This window comes from Maniola jurtina, chromosome 9 (assembly GCF_905333055.1).
Source record: "Maniola jurtina chromosome 9, ilManJurt1.1, whole genome shotgun sequence".
In the NCBI taxonomy this organism is placed as follows: Eukaryota; Metazoa; Arthropoda; class Insecta; order Lepidoptera; family Nymphalidae; genus Maniola; species Maniola jurtina.
In genome coordinates, this window is record NC_060037.1 from 11,275,526 (window position 1) to 11,297,564 (window position 22,039).

The following is a 22,039-nucleotide window of genomic DNA, read 5'->3' on the forward strand; positions in this document are numbered from 1 at the left end:
ACACACGTTGACCTAAAACGATTTATAATCCTTAACGAAACGACGCCTTTATGATTGCGTAACATATAGAATAGAATAGAATAGATTTTTATTCAAATAAACTTTTACAAGTGCTTTTGAATCGTCAAATAATTTACCACTGGTTCGGAATGCCGTTCCTACCGAGAAGAACCAGCAAGAAACTCGGCGGTTGCTCTTTTCAATTGTTCAATTTCACTGAGCTATTATATCGATGAGCTATTAGGCAAATATCAGTTGTCGTCACATGCACGTACATTACTCACTTATTCATTGACTTCGTGAGATACCAAACCGTAACCACTGATCACTCAATCATAATCTTTGTTTTAGCCGCTTCCTTTTACGCTTTTATACAAATTCCCACCAATGTCACTGTTAATCACTACACGGGAATGCGTTATGAATAAGCGTGGTGAGCATAAATGCGGGTAGTTATAAAATATCTGTTTACACCATCACTTATTTACAGGAATCTGAAGTAGATGACAACAATGACGGGGAAATAATACCTATCTCAGATTCCGACGAGTCGTCTGACAAAGAAAGGCTTCAAATAGATGAACCATCATCAGATGTGACTACAGAACCAATTTTAGATGAAGAATTCGAAAACTTCTACCAACATGCTGCAGCTATAGAACTCGACCATACATCCACAGAATCCGACAAAATTAAAAATATACCAACAAAACCTTACGAAACTAAACCGGAACAAAGGGAAGAACTACCTACTTCAACTGCCACTGACTTAACAAGCGTTATAGCAACAGAAATAGAAGTTGAAAGTGAAGTAATAGTAATGGAAAGTGAATCGGTATTTGAAGATAGTTCGATATATCAATTGGACCAAGCTTGTATGCTGACAATGCTTACCGATGACGATTCCGCCGTAGATACTAATCAATCTAATTTGAACTATTCTGAAAGGCAGAAGATTGAAGAAGGCGATGTGAAAATTAGAGATGAAAAGCCGATGGAGATTGGTAAGTTTTAAAATAATAAACAAAACGACAAACTGGCTGGCGAAATTTCAACGTACAGCTTAAAACGTTGGGCTTAGAAACTTGAGATTTTACTTGTAAGCTTTCTCTATAATAGCTAGATTATTAAGAAAGCCTAACAAAGTGTATTCAGAAATTCTACCCGAGGGAATCCAGGTCTCAGGTAGATCTCATTAAAATTACATAACAAATTGGTTTTCACACCTGAACCAATAAAATCCTCATATTAACACAAATGTTTTACCTACTTTTTTATTAAATTTTTATAATAATCTAATTTACTTACCACATTCTTTGTAATTCGATTCTTTCATATCGTTTATACTGTCCGAAATTTCTGGCTCCACAGAAGACCAACATTGTGCCACAGACAGCAAATACTGAGTGGAGTCTGTTTTGTTACCACTTATTTTGAGTGATTATTTTTTCTATATTATACTATCTGTGGCCCCAAATAAACACTCTTTTTTATTCATTCAAATAGCTTCCATTCTGGACAATTCATAAATCATCTGTCATGCTTACAGAACCAAATGTAGTCAACGAATCTATAATTATGGCACAAACCCTATATGTATCTAAAGAACCAGACCAGACATTCACTGAATCCGACCAAATTAAATGTATAGCTATAAAACCTGACGAAAATAACAAAATAGCTATAGAATCGGATCAAATGAATGAAGTCCCTACTTCGACTGCAGATATTGACTTAAATAATGTTAAAGCAACGGAAATAGAAGATGAAAATAAACGAACGGTTATGGAAAGTGAATCAGTAGGCGATGATCATTCAACAAATCTGTTGGACCAAGCTCAAATGTCAATTCTCACTGATGATAATTCCAATGTTGAAACTGATCAATCTAATTTGAACTATTCAGAAGGAACTAAGGTTGAAGAAGGCGATACGAAAGATAGATGTGATAAACAGATAGAGATAAGTGAGTTTTCTAATTCATTTATTTACATTAAAATAGTTCTATCGGTTTCTATAATGCCATACATTTCGAGAATGTACTCACTATAATATTATTTGCTCTATATGTCACTGTCATGTAAAAAACCGCACTGAGGGCGCGTACTTGGGTATTTTTACCGACATTTTGCACGATAAATCAAAAACTATTATGTATAAAAATAAATAGAAATCTGTTTTAGAATGTACAAGTAAAGTCCTTTCATATGATAGCACCCACTTGATGTAGTTGTTTTGCTTTGAAAACTGAAACACATTTTTTTTTGTGATGTAATCACAAAACGGTTTTCGGATTTATTCCTTTAACTGTGTTATAAGACGTATCTACCTACCAAATTTCATGATTGTAGGTCAACTGGAAGTACCCTATAGGTTTTCTTGACAGACACGACGGACAGACAGACAGACAACAAAGTGACCCTATAAGGGTTCCTTTTTTCCTTTTGAGGTATGGAACTCTAAAAATTACTAAAACCGTACTTTTGACATGACATTTAACACATTTTGACGGCCTCCTTGGCGTAGTGGTAAGCGCTTTGGGCTGAGTGGGGAATCCCGGCTTCAATTCCATTGCAATTTAGGCCGTAATCCACGTTGTATTTGACAAAAATTGTCTGTCAAACACAATTTTGTCAGTGGACGTCTCGCACAAAAGAAAATTGAAACTTTTAAACTAACATAAATGGTCATCTTTGTTTTTCTTACGAAATGTATCGGAAAACTTTCTATTTGATCGTAAAAATAATGTTTCTTTTTATAGATAAACCTAAGGCATCGCCAGAGTTAGCCGTGGAAATTCCTCGCCTTGATATAACGGAGATTATTAAAAAGAAAACGGTCTTAGCTGAAGATTTTGATACTGATGACAGAAGCATTGAAAAAAAACAAATATCGTCATCTACGAAAAAACGTACAACGTCTACCTCCAACAAGCCTAGGGATGAGGGAGAAACAAAAATAGAACCAAAAACACCCACGCGCAAAAGGACTCAATCTACATCTGCACTCAAATCTGAGGCTGATAAAACACCGGAGAGCGAAGTTTCCACGCCATCTTCTAGAAGACGATCCAAAACACCTACTTCTACAGAGGTTAGAAGAATACTCACTCGTCGAGCGTCAAAAGAGCTAGGCGAAGACGTATCTACAGTAGATGAAGAAGCACTAACACCGAGACGTCGTTCCACTCGTTCTAGAAGCAAGAATGATGATGACTCATCCGTCAAATCTTCTAGAAGTACGGCGAGTGAAAACGCGGGCGATGTGAAGAGTGTAAGGAAACGCAGGCCGTCGTTGAAGCCTGAACTGACTGTGATTCCAGAAGTCACTAGTGAGGAATCGAACTTAGAAACACTAGAAGAAATTCATAGTGACTACTCCAATGCCAGAAGGTAAATTTTTAAACATTCAAATTCGTTCAGATAACATCATGAATCAATTTGACTGTTTGCGTCCACTGTTGGACGTAGGCTTTCCCAAGAGCGCGCCACCATACAGTCTTATTTTTTTTTAAATGGCCAGACCTATGAGGCCACACATCTACATCAAACTATTTTCGTTTCAATTAACAGACTGACAAGACATCAGAAAAAAACGCTGGATGCCCTGCTCGAGACCAGGAGCCCACGCACCCCGAGGCGTCGCGCGAGCGCTGCCTCGCGCGAGGCAGATGACGACGCGGCTTCCACTAACTCCGCTCAGGAAGAAGGTAGATTTGATCTTGAATCGATGATATGTCAAATATTAGGCTGTGGATAACGTGAAATCAAATAAAAATAGGCTATTCATAGGCTACCTAGCGTCAAATGTAGGAACATTTGACGCCTGCCAGTGACATTGAAAGTTCGACGTTTTGTTACAAGGTACTTAACTGTTGTGAACAGTGGTAATAAGGAATACCACGCCGATGACTGGGAATAACTTAGGAATAAATTAACTCTTTTAAATGTTTTTGTTTAAGGGATATTAACAATTAAAAAATCGGTTCTTAGTTTTATAACATACTAGTAGTAGTTTAGTTTATTTAGTTTGGTTTTTCCTTTTATCCTTTGCCTGTAATCTTATGTTGTGCATTTTAATAAGCATGGTTTTAGTTTTATAGCTCTATTTATTAGTAAAAGTGCACTTTTTATGCAATTACTTATGACATTGTGGCACATTTTTTTTAGTCTGTTGTTTTTAAAGAACATTAACAAGTGTAGGTTACTTGTAAAAATTGCCAGCCTTATTACATAGTAAATTAAAACCAAACTATGATTAAAGGGGTTTGAATATTTTAGTATGGAGCCTGGCCTACATGTCCGCCATTTTCTTTTTTTTTTCTTTAAATAGCGGCCACGCATTAAAACCTGCATTAATCAATAGCTGGAATCAATACAAACAAGTATTGTATGAGACAAAATCTTCCAAAATATCACGATTCCGAGATATAAGCTATCAAAGTTTTACTGGTGGGCTCACCAGTACAACAGTTTAGCCACCATACCATAGGTTATGTCTCGGCCGCTATTTTGCAAAAAGAAAAATGGCGGACTATTAACTCGCCCAAAATCTTCACACCCCTTTATCATAATTTAAGAGAATCACTAACAATATAACCACACTTTCACTGCTGAAATACTTACTCAATAACAAGTGTAAATTAAAAATTTATAACACCCCCGACAAGTGAAGGTTACAGTAACAAGAAAAGAGCTGATAATTTTCAAACGGCTGAACCGATTTTCTTGGATTATACCTAAGAACACTCTCGATCAAGCCACCTTTCAAACAAAAAAATCTAAATTAAAATCGGTTCATTAGTTTAGGAGCTACGATGCCACAGACAGATACACAGATACACACGTCAAACTTATAACACCCCTCTTTTTGGGTCGGGGGTTAAAAATCGAGTTGAAAATACCAATATTCATAAAAAATGGGGGGCCCTCAAAGTTATCTGGTTTAGACCATTTTTGTGAAAGGGGCTATCTCAAAAACTAAACTGGTTAGGAACACGGAATTTAGGCATATGTATTATGTACCATATACTGTGACCAAAACAAATAGTAATTGGGGTTTTCTTTCACGGTTTATTGCGATGCTTTAGCTCGGAAAGGAAATCCATACTATAATATTATAAATGCGAAAGTGTGTCTGTCTGCTACCTTTTCACGGCCCAACAGATTAACCGATTCTGATGAAAGGTATAACAGGGTTAGCTTATATCCCGGGGATGGACATAGGCTACTTTTTATCCCGGGAAATCAAAGAGTTCCCACGGGATTCTCAAAAACCCATCCGCTTAACCGATTTGTATGAAATTTGGTACCAAGGTAGCTTGCGTCCATGTAATTGACATAGGCAACTTTTTATCCCGGAAAATCAAACAGTTCCCACGGGATCTTTAAAAACCTAAATTCACGCGGACGAAGTCGCGGGCATCCTCTAGTATTTCATACATCCAAAATATTTTGTTCATAATTACCCTTTTAATATGAACCCTGAAAGAGCGAGGCCCGATTCACACCTAACCGATTTTTTAGTTTTTTATAACCAGTAGTTGTGTCGCTAATAACCTGTATAACGCTAACTCACTATAGGCTCGATGGAAACGGACGAATCGCGAGCGTCGCCTGACTCCACTTCTAGTATTAGACCACGAGGTAAGTTTATTGCATGTTTCATTTTTACTTCGCGGTAACATATGGCCATATGGGCCGCGTATAGTGCTCGTCTTCGGCTGAGATCACTTTGACTTTGCTCAGGCTTAAGACACTGTTAAAACGAGACAGCGTTATACCGCTGGCATAAGTATATCTCATTTTAACTGGAACTTAAGTCTAAGCAAATTAAAAGTGCGCTTTATAGATTTCAATATTAGTAAACTAAGGAAAACTGTCTGCCAATCCGCACTTGGCCAGCGTGGTGGTCTATGATCTAACCTTTCTCATTCTGGGAGGAGACCCGTGCTCAGTAGTGAGCCGGCGATGGGAAAATAACAAAAAAACGTTTGTACCTACTCCGTATCGATAATAGTGCTCCTTCTAAAAATTTGAATTCCCCTTAAAATTTTCTGTTTTTCTCGTTTTCCGTATAACAACCTACCTAGTAAAGGAAACCTGCATTTAACTTTTTAAGACGGAACAACGGGCCATTGAAAATGTAAGAAGGTTGGTCATTTATTACATTAGAATTATAAATGCATTGTGAATATTTTTAGCACGCCTAGCACGGGCCGCCTCCGAGACGAAGTCGTCGCCAAAGCCCGTTCGAGCCACTCGGAGAATGTCCGTTGATATAGGTATTTATACACGACTAGCTTATCGGGTATAAGGACTACATTTTAACCACCTAAGTTACCCCTTAGGGGTTGAATTTTCAAAAATGCTTTCTTGAAAGTGTATTAATTTCGATACCGCATCTATGCCAAAGAATTTAGGCATGGTGTACGTTCAAGATGAACTTACATGAAGCTTCAATTTCCAGCAACAGTGGTGGAGAGCGAGTCCCCGGCGAGCGCGACGCGCGGGCGGCGCGCGTCGTTCGCGCGCGCGTGCGAGGCGCTACAAACGCCTAAAGGCAGGCGGACCTCCTCCGACACCAGGGTGAGTAGAACTGAACATCATCCACTGCTGAATATAAGCTCTCTTGTAGGGACTTCGACAAAACATTGTGGGCGTATCCCAGGATGCCTCGCATACACCAACCAATCGCAAACGAAACTATGTTTTCGATTTGAATTTGGAATATTTTTTGAAAACATGTTTGCGATTGGTTGGCCACTCAAAATGTTTAACACCCACTCAGCTTTTTTCTTTGTCTGTTTCATTTGTATGGGATTACGTAACAGAGCACTATACTAACTTCTCTCCGTGGATGCAGTACTATGTAAATAGTAGTATTATATGTTTATCTCACTAGCTGAAAACTCTTTCACAGAGTCTACAAAGCTCTCCAAGTTCGGAGGTGGAGACGCCCACCACCCCGGCGACCCGCGGACGACGCAATCGTCGTGGTTCTACCAGCCAGAAATAATGACTTCCATACAAATAACACGTAAGATTTACCGTTTTTTTTTAGAGAATATAAGCCATGCTAATCATGACTGATACTCCCAATTCCCCTCCAATTAAGCGTAAAGCTTGTGCCAGGAGTGGGTACGACAATGTCTTCACAACCCGTTGAGCTATGTCAGTTACCCTCTGGATCCCTTCAAATTTGATATTAGTATGGATAAAATCAACTCTGGAATAGGTTTTCAGAATTGATTGCTGAATTGGCATCCAATCCGGGATTTCTTGCAACGCCGTAACGACTTTACCTCTTATCTATACTAATATAATATTATAAAGAGGAAACCTTTGTATTTTTGTATGTTTGTATTGAATAGGCTCAAAAACTACTGGACCGATTTCAAAATTTCTTTTACCATTACTTAGAGGGATTCTTCCGAATCCGTATAGGCTATATTTTATCCCGGAAAATAGAAAAAATAAATGTCCACCCGTGCGAAGCCGGGGCGGGTCGCTAGTCAGAAATAAAAATGAAAATTCTGTTACAGGTCCGAGACGTGCCGCTGACAAAATTAAGTTCCAAGAAGAAGATTATTATTAATTTAGTTTTCAATTTTCTATTTCTACTAATAAAATATTGTGATTGCATTTACATAAGGAATAAAATTAAGTATAACAGTAACAGACGTTTTTTTATTTATAATCATCCTACCAGTAATCACTAAAAACAAGTTTCCAATAAATATTCAGTCAGTGATATTTTTTAAATCACAAATTTTTATTTCGTTAATCAATAAAGATTTAATAGGCACTTCTAAGTTATTTCCACTAAGTTCAATTGATTTTAGTATATTCTTGACAGGATAAAGGATTGCTTTCCGGTTCTTCCTTTGATTTTTGTTGCAAATTAATTATTAATATCTAATTTATTACTGCCTGGAACTTCTCTTTTAATACCGTGTTTATCTAAGTTAATATTTACAACATTCTGTTGTGACCAGAATGTTGTATTGGAACATTACTTAATGAACAGTGTTATCTTTAAGAGGTAGTTAAGGTACATTATTGATAACTTATTACCTACTAACATTTTTTTCCTTCTCAAGTCGTTCATTCTTTTTCTTATCAACTTGTTGAATGGCATCTAAAATTTTCTGTGCTTTCTGAACAATATTATTAACAGCTTCATTCACTGTATTTTCTACAGTTTCTTTCTCAGTGTTGACATCTACTGGTTTATACGGAACACCACTTAAACTCTGATTCGGAATGTTAGCTATTTTCTGTATATTATCAACAGGGATCTTCTTGGCTTTGATTTTGTCTATGTCCTCTTTATTTTGTTGGAATTCCTTATTTGCTTTTTGTAATTTTAATTCGGTTAGAATTTCTTTCTGCTCTCTACTGAGTTCTTTCTGCTCTTGATTGTATTGTTTGATAGTTTCCATTAACTGTTGTTGTTTCATTATAGCTATTTGTTGTTGGTTTGCTTGAGCTTCCTCTCCTTTTGGCTGCTCTATCTTATAGGGTATTAAAATTTTGTCTTCAACCTCACTTTTACTAATACCATTAACTAATTTTTCTTCATTTATTTTTGGTATTATATTCTTTGGGTGTGATAAAGAGTCTTTGAAATCAAAATTTGGCACTGTATCTTTTTGCTCGTGTACTGGGTAAATAACTAAGACATTCGTTATGAAGTGGCGTCCAGGATTAGACGGTTGTATTTCTGAATCCTTTACAACAGATTTCATTAATTCATTCCGCGCAACTGGGTTGTTTTCAAGATGGTCCTTGGCCATAACTCCTGTAATAAAAAAAATTACTATCCATAGAGCGCACTTTGACTCTGCTGTTAATACGAGACAGCCTAATATCAGTGGCACAAATATTTCTCATTTTATGTAGATCTTTGTACCTAGGTTCTACTATATTTTTTACAATTAAAAAATTCGCTTCATGAAAGAGAATGATTTTCATTTCTTTTTAGTTAGTAAAATGTAGAAATGTAAATACCTTCAGATTTCTCCATTTCCTGGAAGAAGTCTTCAACAATTTTGTTTATGCTCTTCGGAATGATGTATTTCTCGTCATACTTTTCACTTGAACTTTCAGCGACTTGCAGGTTCGCGGAAGTCCCCAATATATGGATAATCAGGCCCAGTACTATGAAGACTGGGAATGAATACATTTTAAGGTTATTTTCATTATCCTTGAGTACTTAGTATATTCTTTGTTGTTTGCAATTATGCAGGAAGGCAAAGCTTGCTTGTTTGTAAAACTGTAAATATTTTTAATCACTTTCTTTGTTGTCACGATTACTTCTTTGTTGGGCGATTTCTGATATTTCATTGTGTGTTTAGCTATCTTATAGGGTCACAGTTCACGACAGTTGGGGAAATTGTAATTTATAACAAACGTGTTATCATTTATTACGACTATATGGGTTAACCACATTAGTCATCATCATTGACTTCAAATGTGTTTTATTTTCTGTCATGACTACACTTGTATTTCTGGTTATATATATTAGGTTTTCTGAGAAAAAAGTAGCATATGAGCTAACTCTGTACCAAATTTCCTCAAAATCGGTCAAACTGTTGGGCCGTGAAAAGCTAGCAGACAGACAGACACCATAGTACTGATTACATACCTACTCTTTGACAGACACACTTTCGCATTTATAATATTAAAAAGTACGGATGTGCTTTTAATTATTTTTTTATTTGCGTGGCGACATTTTGAAATTCGCCATGATTAGATTTTTTTATTGTTTGTTGTTATATAGAAATACACACTTTGTGTAAATTTCAACGCTCTACCAATAGGTACGGTTACTAATAAGGTTAATGAGATACAGCTCACTGACAGACGGATGGACAGCGGGGGCTTATTAATAGGGTCCCGTTGGCACCCTTCTGGAAACCCTACAAATGATAACTAACAAACTCAATTAAGGTCCAAGAACTGTCGCTGACAAAATTAAGACCTAAGAGGATTATTAATTTTGTTTTCAATTTTCAACTAATAAAATATTAAGTGAATTGTGGTTGCCTTTACTTAAATAAGAAATAAAATTAAGTATAACAGTTACAAACGTTTTTTATTTATAATCATCGTACCAGTAATCACTAAAAATAAGTTTCCAATAAATATTCAGTCAGCAATATTTTTACACATCACAAATTTTTATTTCGTTAATCAATAAAATAATTATTATTTTGCGTGGAAATCGTTTTCAGTGGAAATGCTAATTAAACTGCTATGCTAATAAACAGCTTGGCTGTCACGTGGCGCTCTAATGTTTCTCACAGATCCGAGTTTGTGTCAAGATATATTTTTTTTTACTAAAAAAAGGTGCCTAGTTTTCCAAAACAAACAAGTGTAGTCGATATTCACCGAGCCATGGCTCTAAAACCACTAAAATTTCACCGTGTAAGTAAATGATAATAAGGGGCTTCGTCTGTGTTGGTGTTAGCTGGCGAGCGTGCTCTGCCCTTTGAAGTGTTTGTTTTTTATTAAAACTGCCTGAAAAGCGCTCTAAGGGGGTGCCGTGCGTATGTCGGCGAGCGCCGGCACAGACGGGGTCCATACTTGTAGTATAGTGTCCATAGTTTAACTAACTTGTTACAAATAACTACAAATTTGACATTGGCTAATCTTTGTATTGCCAGATGAGAGTAAAAAAATGATAATAATGCAATCAGGCAAATGGATCCTTATCTAACTCTACTTAAGAGTGAAGAAAGCCTTTTACTGAAGTCTAACCAAGCAGAATTATTATTATAGCATTTCCACAGACTCCGTAATAATTACAATGCTTCGGACTTATTTTGAGATCACAGACATTTTAATAAATAACTTATTTCTAAAACGAGAAATCGTTACATGTCTATTCCATAACGTTTTATAATAAAGGTATAAGCCTGACCAGAAATATAAAAAAACTTGCTCTGGGGCCGCCACTAGTATAATGATCTATGATCTAGGGAGTTGTATAGATTAGTTCCACGCATGTTCCAGGGGTCCGCAATATGGTGAGGTAGTTTTTCTTTCTGGTCAGGCTTTTGATAATTTTTTTTTTTTTGGGAAAAGTAATCTTTTAAAAAGTACGTATTTCCATACCATACAAACAAATTAATTGCAAAATGCGTTTATACTCGCCCTTTCTTGAGTTCAAAATGTGAGTTTATTTTCACTGTTTTATTTTTTAGAATAAAATAGCCTGTCATCAGTGATTTGATAAGTTTTAAAACAGCACAATATCACTTAAAATCATCTTAAAATTTAATAAATGCTTCTTTATACATCACAAATATTTCAATACCAAGCAAAAATAAATATTTATATCTAAATAACATGATAGCAAATTACTATTATAGTGATTTTTTTCTTAGTAAAATGATTCTTAAAATATTAAATTTTTGTGTTTCGGATTAAAATTTTCGAAATAAGAAGTGTTACAACGCGTGCCAATAAAGAAATGAATTGGAAAGACCTACGTTTATCGTTCGATCTCCCTTACACAGTAAACCTGTGTGCAGTGTGTGAGTGAGACGGTATGATTAACGCTGCTTTGTTTTCGTTTTTTGGCAGGCGTTATAATAAAATACATGATTACATTTCGTTAAAATAAATATTATAGGACTTTTTTTTTATTTTAATATGCTATTTTTTAATATTCATCTTTTCTCGTCTCCTTGAATACTTTTAAGCGATCTCATGTGATGTGACGCTATCATTTGAAAGGTATCCGATAAACCTACATCTGCCAAATTAACATTTGGCAAAAATACTTCTTGCGTTTTTCGGTTATCAGGCACATTTACTAGATTTTCGCAAATCTGTTTGTCTTCTGGTTTTAATGTCGTCTGTTTGGTGCAATCAACAACTTCCCTTTTTCGTCTCGGTATCACGTTGCCATTTGCAATGTTACCCAATATGTCATCGGCTTTAAACTTAATATCACCGTTTTCTTTGCTTTTGATTGGTTCATTTTTATTTATATCTTCTTTATGCTCGGTTTTAACTACGGCAACATTTTGTACATTATCATTATTAGGTTTTAGTTCAGGATTTTGGTTAATTTGCGTATCTTCTCCTTGTTGATATGATTTTGGTTCATCTGGTAAATGTGAATGTGCTTTGTTAGGCACTTCTAAGTTATTTCCATTAAGTTCAATCGATTTTAGTATATTTTTGACAGGATTAGGGTGGATTTCAGGTTCTTCCTTTGGTTTTTGTTGCAAATTATTAATTTCTAATTTATTATCGTCTGGAACTTCTCTTTTAATAGCTTGTTTATCTAAATTAGTATTTACAACATTTTGTTTAATACTTTCATGACCGGAATGGTGTATTGGAACATTATTTAATGGAACAGCGTTATCTTTAAGAGGTATTTGAGGTACATTATTAATAACTTGACTATGAACAATCTTGTCCTTCTCGAGTTGTTCATTCTTTTTCTTATCGATTTGTTGGATGGCATTAAAAGTTTCTTGTGCTTTTTGAACAATTTTATCAACAGCTTCATTCGCTATATTTCCTACAGGTTCTTTTTCAGCTTTGACATCTACTGGTTTATCTGTGACACCACTTAAGCTTTGAATAGCTACATTAGCTATTTTCTGTATACTTTCAACAGCTATCTTCTTGGCTTCGATGCTGTCCATTTCCTTTTTATTTTGTTGGAATTCCTTTTTGGCTTTTTGTAGTTCAGTTAGGATTTCTTTCTGCTCTTTAATCAATTCTTTCTGCTCTTGACCGTGTTGTTTGATAGTTTCTATTAACTGTTGTTGTTTCATCATGTCTATTTTTTGTTGGTTTGCTTGGGCTTTCTCTTCTTTCGGCTGCTCTATCTTATCAGGTATTGCGATTTTGTCTTCAACCTCACTTTTACTAACACCATTTACTAGTTTTTCACCGTTTATTTTCGATATTACGTTCTTTGGGTGAGTTATAGAGTCTTTGACATCGACAATTGGCACTATATTTTTTTGCTCATGTACCGGGTAAATAACTGGGAGTTTTTCGTTAGAGTGAGATTCAGGTGGAACAGGATTAGGTGGTTGTACTTCTGAATCCTTCATAACAGGTTTTACTAATTCATTGACGTCTTTTTGCAAAACTGGGTTATTTTCAAGTTGGGGCTTGGCCATTACTTCTGTAATCAAAAATTTAACATTGTTATATTTTTTATCGATGAATGTTTTACGCTCAACTAAGATCTAAATAATAATAAATGAGGATTTATTTATTTACCATTAAAAATTCGCGACATAAAAGATGATTTTCTTTTCTTTTTAGTGTTAGTGCAAAAATGTAAATTTTACCTTCAGATTTCTCCCTCTTTTGGAAGAAGTCTTCAACAATCTTGTCGATGCGCTCCTGAGTGATGTATTTCTCGTCATACTTTTCCCGTGAATTTTCGGCGGCTTGCAGGTTTGCGTAAGTCCCCAGTATAAGGATTATCAGGCCCAGCACTACGATGAACTGGAAATGAATACATTTTAAGGTTATTGTCATTATTCTGACCGTAAATCGAACGATTTCTGACATTTCATTGATGTGACATGTCCTGTCATGACATTTCGTTGGTGAGTAATTTATTTACACTCAATGATTTACTGGTGCCAAGCATGCAGCTTAAGATACCACGTACTTAGTTAGTAGTAGAGAAATAGACGATAGGTTCGACGTGACCTAAAATGTCTCAGCAAATTATTTAATACCATGTTATTACCTTCGCCAGTACTCTTTCATTGGTGTTTTTGAAGGTGACGTTGAGGAATGCAGCAGCGGGGAAGACCAGGCATATGAGCACACCTATGGTAGCCCCCAATAACCCCAGCACCAGCTCAATAGTGGGCAGTAACAGACTGACGCAGAGCGCGCAGCTGATGATGCCGAGGGTCAGGAGACGGAAGGGACCCTCGGGGATGGAGTGTGGTGCCATGTGGTCGTGGTGGGTCGGGTGCGCCTGAAAAAACGTTTTTCATCACGTCAAAACTTCACGATGACAGAAAAAAACGCAAAAAATAATAATATAAAAAAACTGTATTTTTAAAAGTTCGCAATACAAATAAAACATCGGTAACAAGCAATGACTAAATTACACTAAAAAGCTTTAAAAAATATATTTAGAAAAACCGACTTCCAAAATTATAACATAATAAAACAAGTGTAAATTAAAAATTTATAACACCCACGACAAGTAAAGGTTACAGTAACTAGAAAAGACCTGATAACTTTCAAACGGCTGAACCGATTTTCTTGGACTACTCCGCGCCTACGATCCAAAGTATCTGAGTTTTCCAAAACATCATTTTCAAATAAATAATTATGTATCTAGGCAACCCCCATCTTGACAGCTTGACATTTGTCAATTGAAATAATATTATGAACCTAACGGTTATCTAACCTTCTTTTCTACAAGAAAACTAGAAAAGAGCTAATAACTTTTAAACGGCTGAACCAATTTTTTTGGATTCTAGCTAAGAACACTCTCAATCAAGCCACCTTTCAAACAAAAAAAGTAAATTAAAATCGGTTCATTCGTTCAGGCGCTACGATGCCACAGACAGATACACAGATACACAGATACACACGTCAAACTTATAACACCCCTCTTTTTGGGTCGGGGGTTAATAAACTAGAAATCGGTGTAAAGCTTTTCTTTCTTCTCTCTATATTATTTTATAATTCTTTTTCCGTCCTTTTTTAACAATATTGAAAAGAAAAAGATGCAGATACTCTAAAGCCTGAATTAAGTTTAGAGAAAAGCCATTCTTTGTCCAATTTGGCTCTATAAAATATAGATTACTAAATTACCTTTCTGTATAGGAAGGAGTAGAGGCTGGCGCGGCACGGGAATATGATGAGCGGGAAACTAAACGCTAGAGACATGACGAAGCCCAGCTTTATCACGTCGCTGGCCATCGTTGGGCTTAAGCTCATCAGGATGTTACCTGAAATAAAAAAAAAATAGGTTCCGCACTCTGGTATTTTTTCGACATTTAACAGTTTTTTGATTTATCGAGCAAAATTTTGGAAACAAATCCGAGTACAGAACCCTCGGTGCGCGCGTCTGACTCGCACTTGGCCGGTTTTTCGATTGAAAGATAACGTAATATCCTTAATATTGAACCATAAAACCGTAATATTACCATTTTATCAGTCAGTCAGACTACATACATAAAGCAAAACTATTTGGTTCAAGGCCTCGTCTAGGTCTCGTACAATAGCAGTCGGCGCGTCTGACTGTGACAGAAACAAAAAGTTTTTATGCTAATTTTGTGTATTGTCATACTTGGCATTGTTACAGAATATAGTCTGTATATGAAGTAGGTATTTGTGTTACATCGAACAAGATTGTATTGTTAATGAACATCTGTTTTTAATGATACGTAGTTCTACAAAGAAAAAACGGTCAAGTGCAAGTCAGTCGGTACTCAGGTATTTTTCCGAAATTTTGCACGATAAATCAAAAACTATTATGCCTAATAATAAATTAAAATCTGTTTTAGTGTGTACAGGCAATACAGGCATAGCCCTTTCATATGATAACCCACTTGCTGTAGTTTTCTTACTTCGAAAATTGAAAATACTTATTTGTTCATGAACACATTTTAATTTTTTTTTGTGATGTACCCACAAATTCACTTTAGAATAGATTTTTATTCGAATAAACTTTTACAAGTGCTTTTGAATCCCTACTACCTGCCTAGTGCCTACCACCTACCTACCTCAATAAAACCTACTACTTGCCTTTCATGATTCTAGAATCTAGATCAACTGGAAGTACCATATAGGTTTTCTGTCAAGAAAGGACGGACAGACAGACAGACAGACAACAAAGTGATCCTATGAAAGTTCCGTTTTTCCTAAAAAGGAACTCCCATACCTGATATCTCTTGCGAGCCGAACGCGATGTAGCCGAATATGCCGAGCGTGAAGTACACGCTGGAGCAGATGTTGATGGCGTTCTTCGTCACTACGCACATCTTCTCCAGCGATAGCGATGGCAACGACTCGAATATCTCGAACAGTTGCCTGAAAAAAAAGCATATTTAAAGGACTCGCGACTTCGTCTGTGTTGGCGTTTGCTGGCGCGCGTGTGGTGCCTTTTTGGAGTGTTTTTTTTTTTGTTAGAAGGCCGGTTTTTGTTTTACTGGTGTTTTTTTGGTGGTGGAACTGACTGGGAAGCGCTCTAAGGGGGCGCCGCGCTCTGTGCCGGCGCTTGCTTAAGTCCATACTTATATAGTTTACCTAACTTGTAAATAACTACAATTTTGACATTGGCTGTGTAAAGCCAGACGAGAGAAAAAAGGACTCGTTTTTTATCGCATTCTTTCTCTCTCTTATAAGATTTTTTTTAATTTACAGACTAGCGCTTGGCTGCAATCAGATCTGCTAGCAAGTGATGATGCAGCCTTAGATAGAGCGTGCTTGCCTAGAAGTTGCCACTTCACTCTTGACTTGAAAATACTCATATTAAAAGTGGAAGGGAATACTGATGCCAGAAGGGTGTTCTATATCCTAGCGGTTTTTTTTTTTAATTTAATTTACCCAGGAGCATTTTTTTTTTTAATTTAATTTTCTTGTGGTGAAAGAAGATCAAGATTGTGAAGTTCCTAAGCACACTATCCAACTTCCAAAGTATACCTGCGCAATAGAATAACAGGAAAAGGTGACTTACTGACTGACTGATCTGTCAATACACAGTTCCAAATTCTGGACGGATCGGGCTGTTTGGCATGCAGACCATCTATTATGACGTAGATATCCGCCAAGATATTTTTTTTTCAAAATTCAAGGGATTTCCCTAATAAGATATTCCTAGATATAAGGATAGATATAAGGATTTCCTAGAAAATCCACGGGAACGAAGTCGCGAGAATAAGCTAGTTAGTAAATAAAGTAAAAGTAAGAACTTACGTTTGACAGAACAGAGCCATAGAGAATATAGGGACGCATTGCAGCACGCCCGACGGTTTCCACAGTTCGATCCGGGACGTCCAATCTGACGTGAACAGCTGACCGGTCGCTTCCACTATCACCTGAATAAAATATCTTAGTCTGAAAAAGTTACCTTTATTTATTTAAGGGTTGATTGAGTGTGAAAAAAGCTTAGATTAATTTTTGTTTCTAATGCAAGTTAGCCCTTAACTGCAATATCGCCTGGTGGTAAGTGATGATGCAGTCTAAGATGGAAGCGGAATTACTAACTCAATAAAGCACTGAGAATCAATTGTTATCTTATTCTCTCAATTTTTATTTTATGGCGCGGAGCTGCGCACCAGATCTTATTCTGAATTATCATTGGATTTGAAGTGATTGAAGAATACACTTTCGCTATATGTATTTAATTTATCACTGGTCATACCAATGAGCAATGATAAATTAAAGGAACTTGAGCCTTTATATCTATTTATTTATCCATTTATTCTACAGGGCTATATTAGAAGGTTATTACAAGTATTGGATTGTGTTCAAGTAGTAGGCATACTAATAGCGCTAATACTTATCTTGTTCAATGAAATGTATAATGTAATTCGAATTGTAATTTTTTTTTTTTTACTATTATAGGTAACATCACATGTAAAGCAAATAAAATTAATATGAATATTTAGTAGTTTCAAATGTAAAACACCTTACCTTTATCACTAGGCAGAAGTAGAATGCGATAGTGGCAGCGCTAACGTTACTCAGACTATCAACGTTCCTCAACAGGCCCAAAGGTAGTACGCACACTAGCGACACTATCACCATTATTGACGTTCTGTGAAAAAAAAATTATAACTTTAACAAAAAAAAAAGGTTTTTTTTTTCAAAATTTTCTATTCACTGCTAACTCCTATGTACAAATACTAAATTCTAACAACCTCATATTTATTAAAATGTATCTAATCAATAATTGCACTTAATTGTTTTCGGTGGCTAATGTCACCGTGTTGTTTTGCAAAACAGGCCTACATATAACAATATAAAAGCTGCATATATTATTTTTTAAACCCAAAAAATGGAATCCAGCGTACACTTACCCAATGTATTTATTACCGACTAGATAGACCCTTAAGAATCCTGTTGGAACTCTTTGATTCTCCAGAATAAAAAGTGAATCCCGTAGGAACTATTTGATTTTCCATGATAAATAGTAGCCTATGTCCGTCCCCGGGATGTACTCGTAAGTCAGCCCTGCACTAATTTCACTAAAATCGGTTCAGCGGTTGAGCTGTGAAAACGTAACAGCCAGACAGACACTTTCGCATTTATAATATTAAATAGTTATGGATTAGTATGGATGAGACTTCATATTACAATTATTACACCTCTGGAGGTAGTAATCAAAACATAATTCAAATAAACAGTAATGAATCTGATGGAAATTGATGCAATGTGTCCATCGATATAGAATTACAATGTGTCACATAAATCTCTTTGTCTTAATAGAACTTGGTTGAAACACTGGTGTGTATCTAGGTTACCTCAATATATCGCTCTGGTTGATGTTGAACATCTTCGCGATAATCTGCGGGCCCAGGTCGCCGACCACCACGAAGTAGGCTATGCAGGTGCCCATTAGGAAGCCTATGATACCCATCTCTACTGCCATCTTGCCCGCTGGACCGAATATGTGGAATGCTGCAAGAAATTACTTCTTTACTAACCATGGTCAGCAATCAGCATCACACTAGTATTATAAAGCCAAAAGTTTGTATATGTGTGTATATGTTTATAACTGTTTCATGCAAAAACTATAGGATGGATTTTACTGTTTGGAATGATATACTCGTATTGTACCTTAGGGCAGGCGCACATATGGCGGAGCGCAGCGGAGAGCATTTTTCAAATTTCACAGTCAAAGTATTATCGACATTGTCCTCATTGAAATAATATCTAAAATCGATTATGCATCCGTGCGGATACTCGCGTATCCGCGCGCAGTCCCGCGCGTGCTCGCGCATTCTCTGGTAGAAATTCGCGTAATGTGTCACGCGATTAGAAAACTTCGCGGGCATGCTCTGCGCTGCGCTCCGCCATATGTGTGCCGGCCCTTAGGCTACTTTAGGTTACTTTTATCCCGTAAAAATCCATGGCTCCCGAATAAATCCTGCAGGGGTTTTTAAACATACACACGGACAAAGTTTCATCAGCATCATTTATATGTAATAATTATATATATTCCTAGTTATTTATACACAGAGATACATGGTTTTTTTAAAATTTGCTGCTATTTTTATAGGTTCTATTGAATGTGAATGCGAAATTATAAGAATTCTTATCAAGCCCTAAACAAGTGTTAGACAGGTTTATTTAGATTAGGCAAATTACTCTGTTAAATATCGACTTAAAAGTAAGTCATTAATCCTATGATAAAATGTATTTATTACATTAATAATACACATGGTATCTTGCATATTGTCTACATTTCTATCATTTCTAATATTATAAACTAGCTGATGCCCGCGACTTCGTCCGCGTGGATTTACGTTTTTCAAAATCCCGCGGGAACTCTTTGATTTTCCGGGATAAAAAGTAGCCTATGTCCGTCCCTGGGATGTAAGCTAACTCTGTACCAAATTTGAGCCGTGAAAACGTAGCGACAGACAGACAGACACACTTTCGCATTTATAATATTATACTTACACGCAAAACAGACGGAAACGTTTAAGTGCGGAAACCAGCCCAGAGAGAAGAAGAAGAATATTATACTTAGTATGGATAAGAAAGGGTATCTCTTACCTTTTTATACTTCAACAAATAAACAGATTTTGATGAAATTCAGCATAGTGCAATAGCATGCATCCTGAATAATAGACATAAAAATAGACGGGCATAGGGAAAAAGAGATTCTAAAAATAAATTTTTAAATACATACCTAAAACCACAGAGACGCGCCAAAACACAATATAAATCGATTTCAATGGCACTAAGCCTACTTTTTATCCAGGAAAATTTGAATCCGTACAGCTCTTGTAGTCAAGTCAGTCTGCTTTGCAGGCAAGAAAACAATTTTTTTTTTTCAAGTTAGTTATTAAGACCAAACCTCTACAATTTCCATATTATATTAATGTAACTTACCAAGAAATTCATAATTTCTTCTTCTAGTAATAATGGCAGATTTCAATAGGAAATAACAGCACAGTCTTGAGATCAGGCCCATTGATAATAAAATTAATGTAGCTAGCAATACTCCACACTGCAACAATAAACATTAAATATACAGTGGAACCTCGGTAATCCGACGAACATTTTGCAGGGCAGTGTCGAACTATTGAATTTGTTGGATCATAAAGTACTGCCTAAGATCCCCTATAGTCTGTCTGGAATTTTTTACAAAAGAGTACTCTGTAATCTGACAAATTACAGATCTAATGATAAGATTCTATATGTTATACATACTCTGAAGTACAAATTGTACTTCATTTTGTGCATCAGAATTAGTAAATTCAATAATAGACTAGTAGACATGTCAGATTTCAGGGGGTGCCAGATTAGACAGAGGCTGGATTACCAGGGCTCCAATGTATTCTCTTCTTCTGTATCCCGCCCGTGATCCATCCCTACTATTATAAATGTGAAGTGTGTGTGTGTAACTGTCTGTCTGTTTGTCACCTTTTCACACCTTTCAATTATTTTTTGGCTTGGAACTGCAGTGAAGTCTGCAGAATTAATTAATTGTTTAACTTGGATTCAATTTCTTGATGAAAGACAAATGATTATGAACATACTTAATTAAATTAAGAAAAGTAAAGGAATAAAGAGTTAGTTATATCATTATAACAGTGCTAGTACTAACGACTTTAGTGCTTAAAGTTTCAGGTGTTAAAATTGATCCAAACTTTTTTGGTAAAACTATGAGTAAATAGTAAATATATATTTACTATTTACTCATAGTTTTACTAGCTCTCTATGCATCATATTTCTCATTGCTGAAGGTTGTGACCTCATCTATTAATCACATAGTAGTGATTTCTTGTGATATGGCTTGGCTACGAACACAATTCAACTTTTAGTTTGAGTATAGATATCATTAATGAGTTAGTTATAATAACCGGAACCAACAGTTCAAAATGCTGGCTAATTCGGGACCTTTAAAATTGGTCATCCATCCAGTTAGTGACTTTGATAAATGTTTACCTAACATCAACTAATATAATATGACGTCGCATCTAGGCTCGACGTCCCGCAAAAATAATAAATAATTATAGTAAGTTATTCAAAAAAACAAGTCTAGATAAAAACAACTCAAAATACCACGTCGACTTTTAAAATAATTATGCTCGTTCAAAATCTATAGATAAGTATTTATTTCTCACAACCAATTATTTATTTATGTCCAAGTGTGCGTAATGTTCGTATATCGCTCAATAAATAAAGCAATTATTGAGGAAGTATTAAATTAAAGGTTTATTATAGAAACGTAAACAAACTTACTTGTTGAAAACAGAAGGGCATAGCTAGTATACCTACTCCAATAATACTGTTAGCAAGTGTAATCGATTGCCCTGTAGTTCCCATGTTCACGGCGGTTTAATTTTAACTATGGTTTACCGTTTATTATTTTTATTTAAATGTTTAAATCTGATACAAAAATGTAGCGACGTTCAATGGTTCAACCTTGTTTTGATAACACAGATAAATAACCAACGTGCAAAACGACTGGGTTTTGACATTTGATCACAGACGAATAACCTTAAATTTAGGGATGCGTAATATGTTATCGATTTTATCGAAACATCGATGTCGAGTACGAAAACATCTAAGATTTACTCGAAAACATCCGTGTTTTAACAAAGGTTTTAACATCGTTATGAATCTCTCTGAATTATCAAAAACCATTGACTCATAATGTTTTAACAAGTTTCTAAAATTAGTTAACTACATAGGTACCCGTGAGCAACCTTTAGTTCAGTGGATTAATTTTGTTCTTATATACCTACCTAACGTGAGTCGTTGTCGTCACCAAACAATAGACATCCACAGATGGATATAGGTCTCTTGTAGGGATTTCCACACGTCGCCTCGGTCTACGATCG

The 22,039-nt window shown here is 35.8% G+C and overlaps 3 protein-coding genes across 3 annotated transcripts in view; 1 reads left to right on the forward strand and 2 right to left on the reverse strand.

Annotated features, from left to right (window-relative positions):
• LOC123868080 overlaps positions 1 to 7,675 on the forward strand; it is a 31,278-nt gene extending 23,603 nt beyond the window's left edge. The window contains exons 34-42 of the mRNA XM_045910431.1: positions 491 to 1,004; positions 1,550 to 1,966; positions 2,762 to 3,392; positions 3,573 to 3,709; positions 5,583 to 5,645; positions 6,203 to 6,283; positions 6,469 to 6,587; positions 6,922 to 7,038; positions 7,544 to 7,675. Of these exons, the coding sequence (XP_045766387.1) occupies positions 491 to 1,004; positions 1,550 to 1,966; positions 2,762 to 3,392; positions 3,573 to 3,709; positions 5,583 to 5,645; positions 6,203 to 6,283; positions 6,469 to 6,587; positions 6,922 to 7,017 (2,058 nt within the window). The 3' untranslated portion in view covers positions 7,018 to 7,038; positions 7,544 to 7,675. The remainder of the gene's footprint in view (positions 1 to 490; positions 1,005 to 1,549; positions 1,967 to 2,761; positions 3,393 to 3,572; positions 3,710 to 5,582; positions 5,646 to 6,202; positions 6,284 to 6,468; positions 6,588 to 6,921; positions 7,039 to 7,543) is intronic.
• LOC123868095 lies at positions 7,671 to 9,324 on the reverse strand. The gene is made up of 2 exons (XM_045910461.1): positions 9,012 to 9,324; positions 7,671 to 8,802 (listed from the first exon to the last, which is right to left on the reverse strand). Exons 1-2 carry the CDS (start codon positions 9,184 to 9,186, stop codon positions 8,072 to 8,074), a joined length of 906 nt encoding a protein of 301 aa, XP_045766417.1. The 5' UTR covers positions 9,187 to 9,324; the 3' UTR covers positions 7,671 to 8,071.
• Positions 9,325 to 11,051: 1,727 nt separating this feature from the next.
• LOC123868084 (putative sodium-coupled neutral amino acid transporter 10) lies at positions 11,052 to 21,634 on the reverse strand. The gene is made up of 10 exons (XM_045910437.1): positions 21,438 to 21,634; positions 20,082 to 20,199; positions 18,485 to 18,641; positions 17,655 to 17,778; positions 16,935 to 17,056; positions 15,901 to 16,049; positions 14,829 to 14,965; positions 13,741 to 13,977; positions 13,331 to 13,490; positions 11,052 to 13,161 (listed from the first exon to the last, which is right to left on the reverse strand). Exons 1-10 carry the CDS (start codon positions 21,519 to 21,521, stop codon positions 11,678 to 11,680), a joined length of 2,772 nt encoding a protein of 923 aa, XP_045766393.1. The 5' UTR covers positions 21,522 to 21,634; the 3' UTR covers positions 11,052 to 11,677.
• Positions 21,635 to 22,039: the final 405 nt, after the last annotated feature.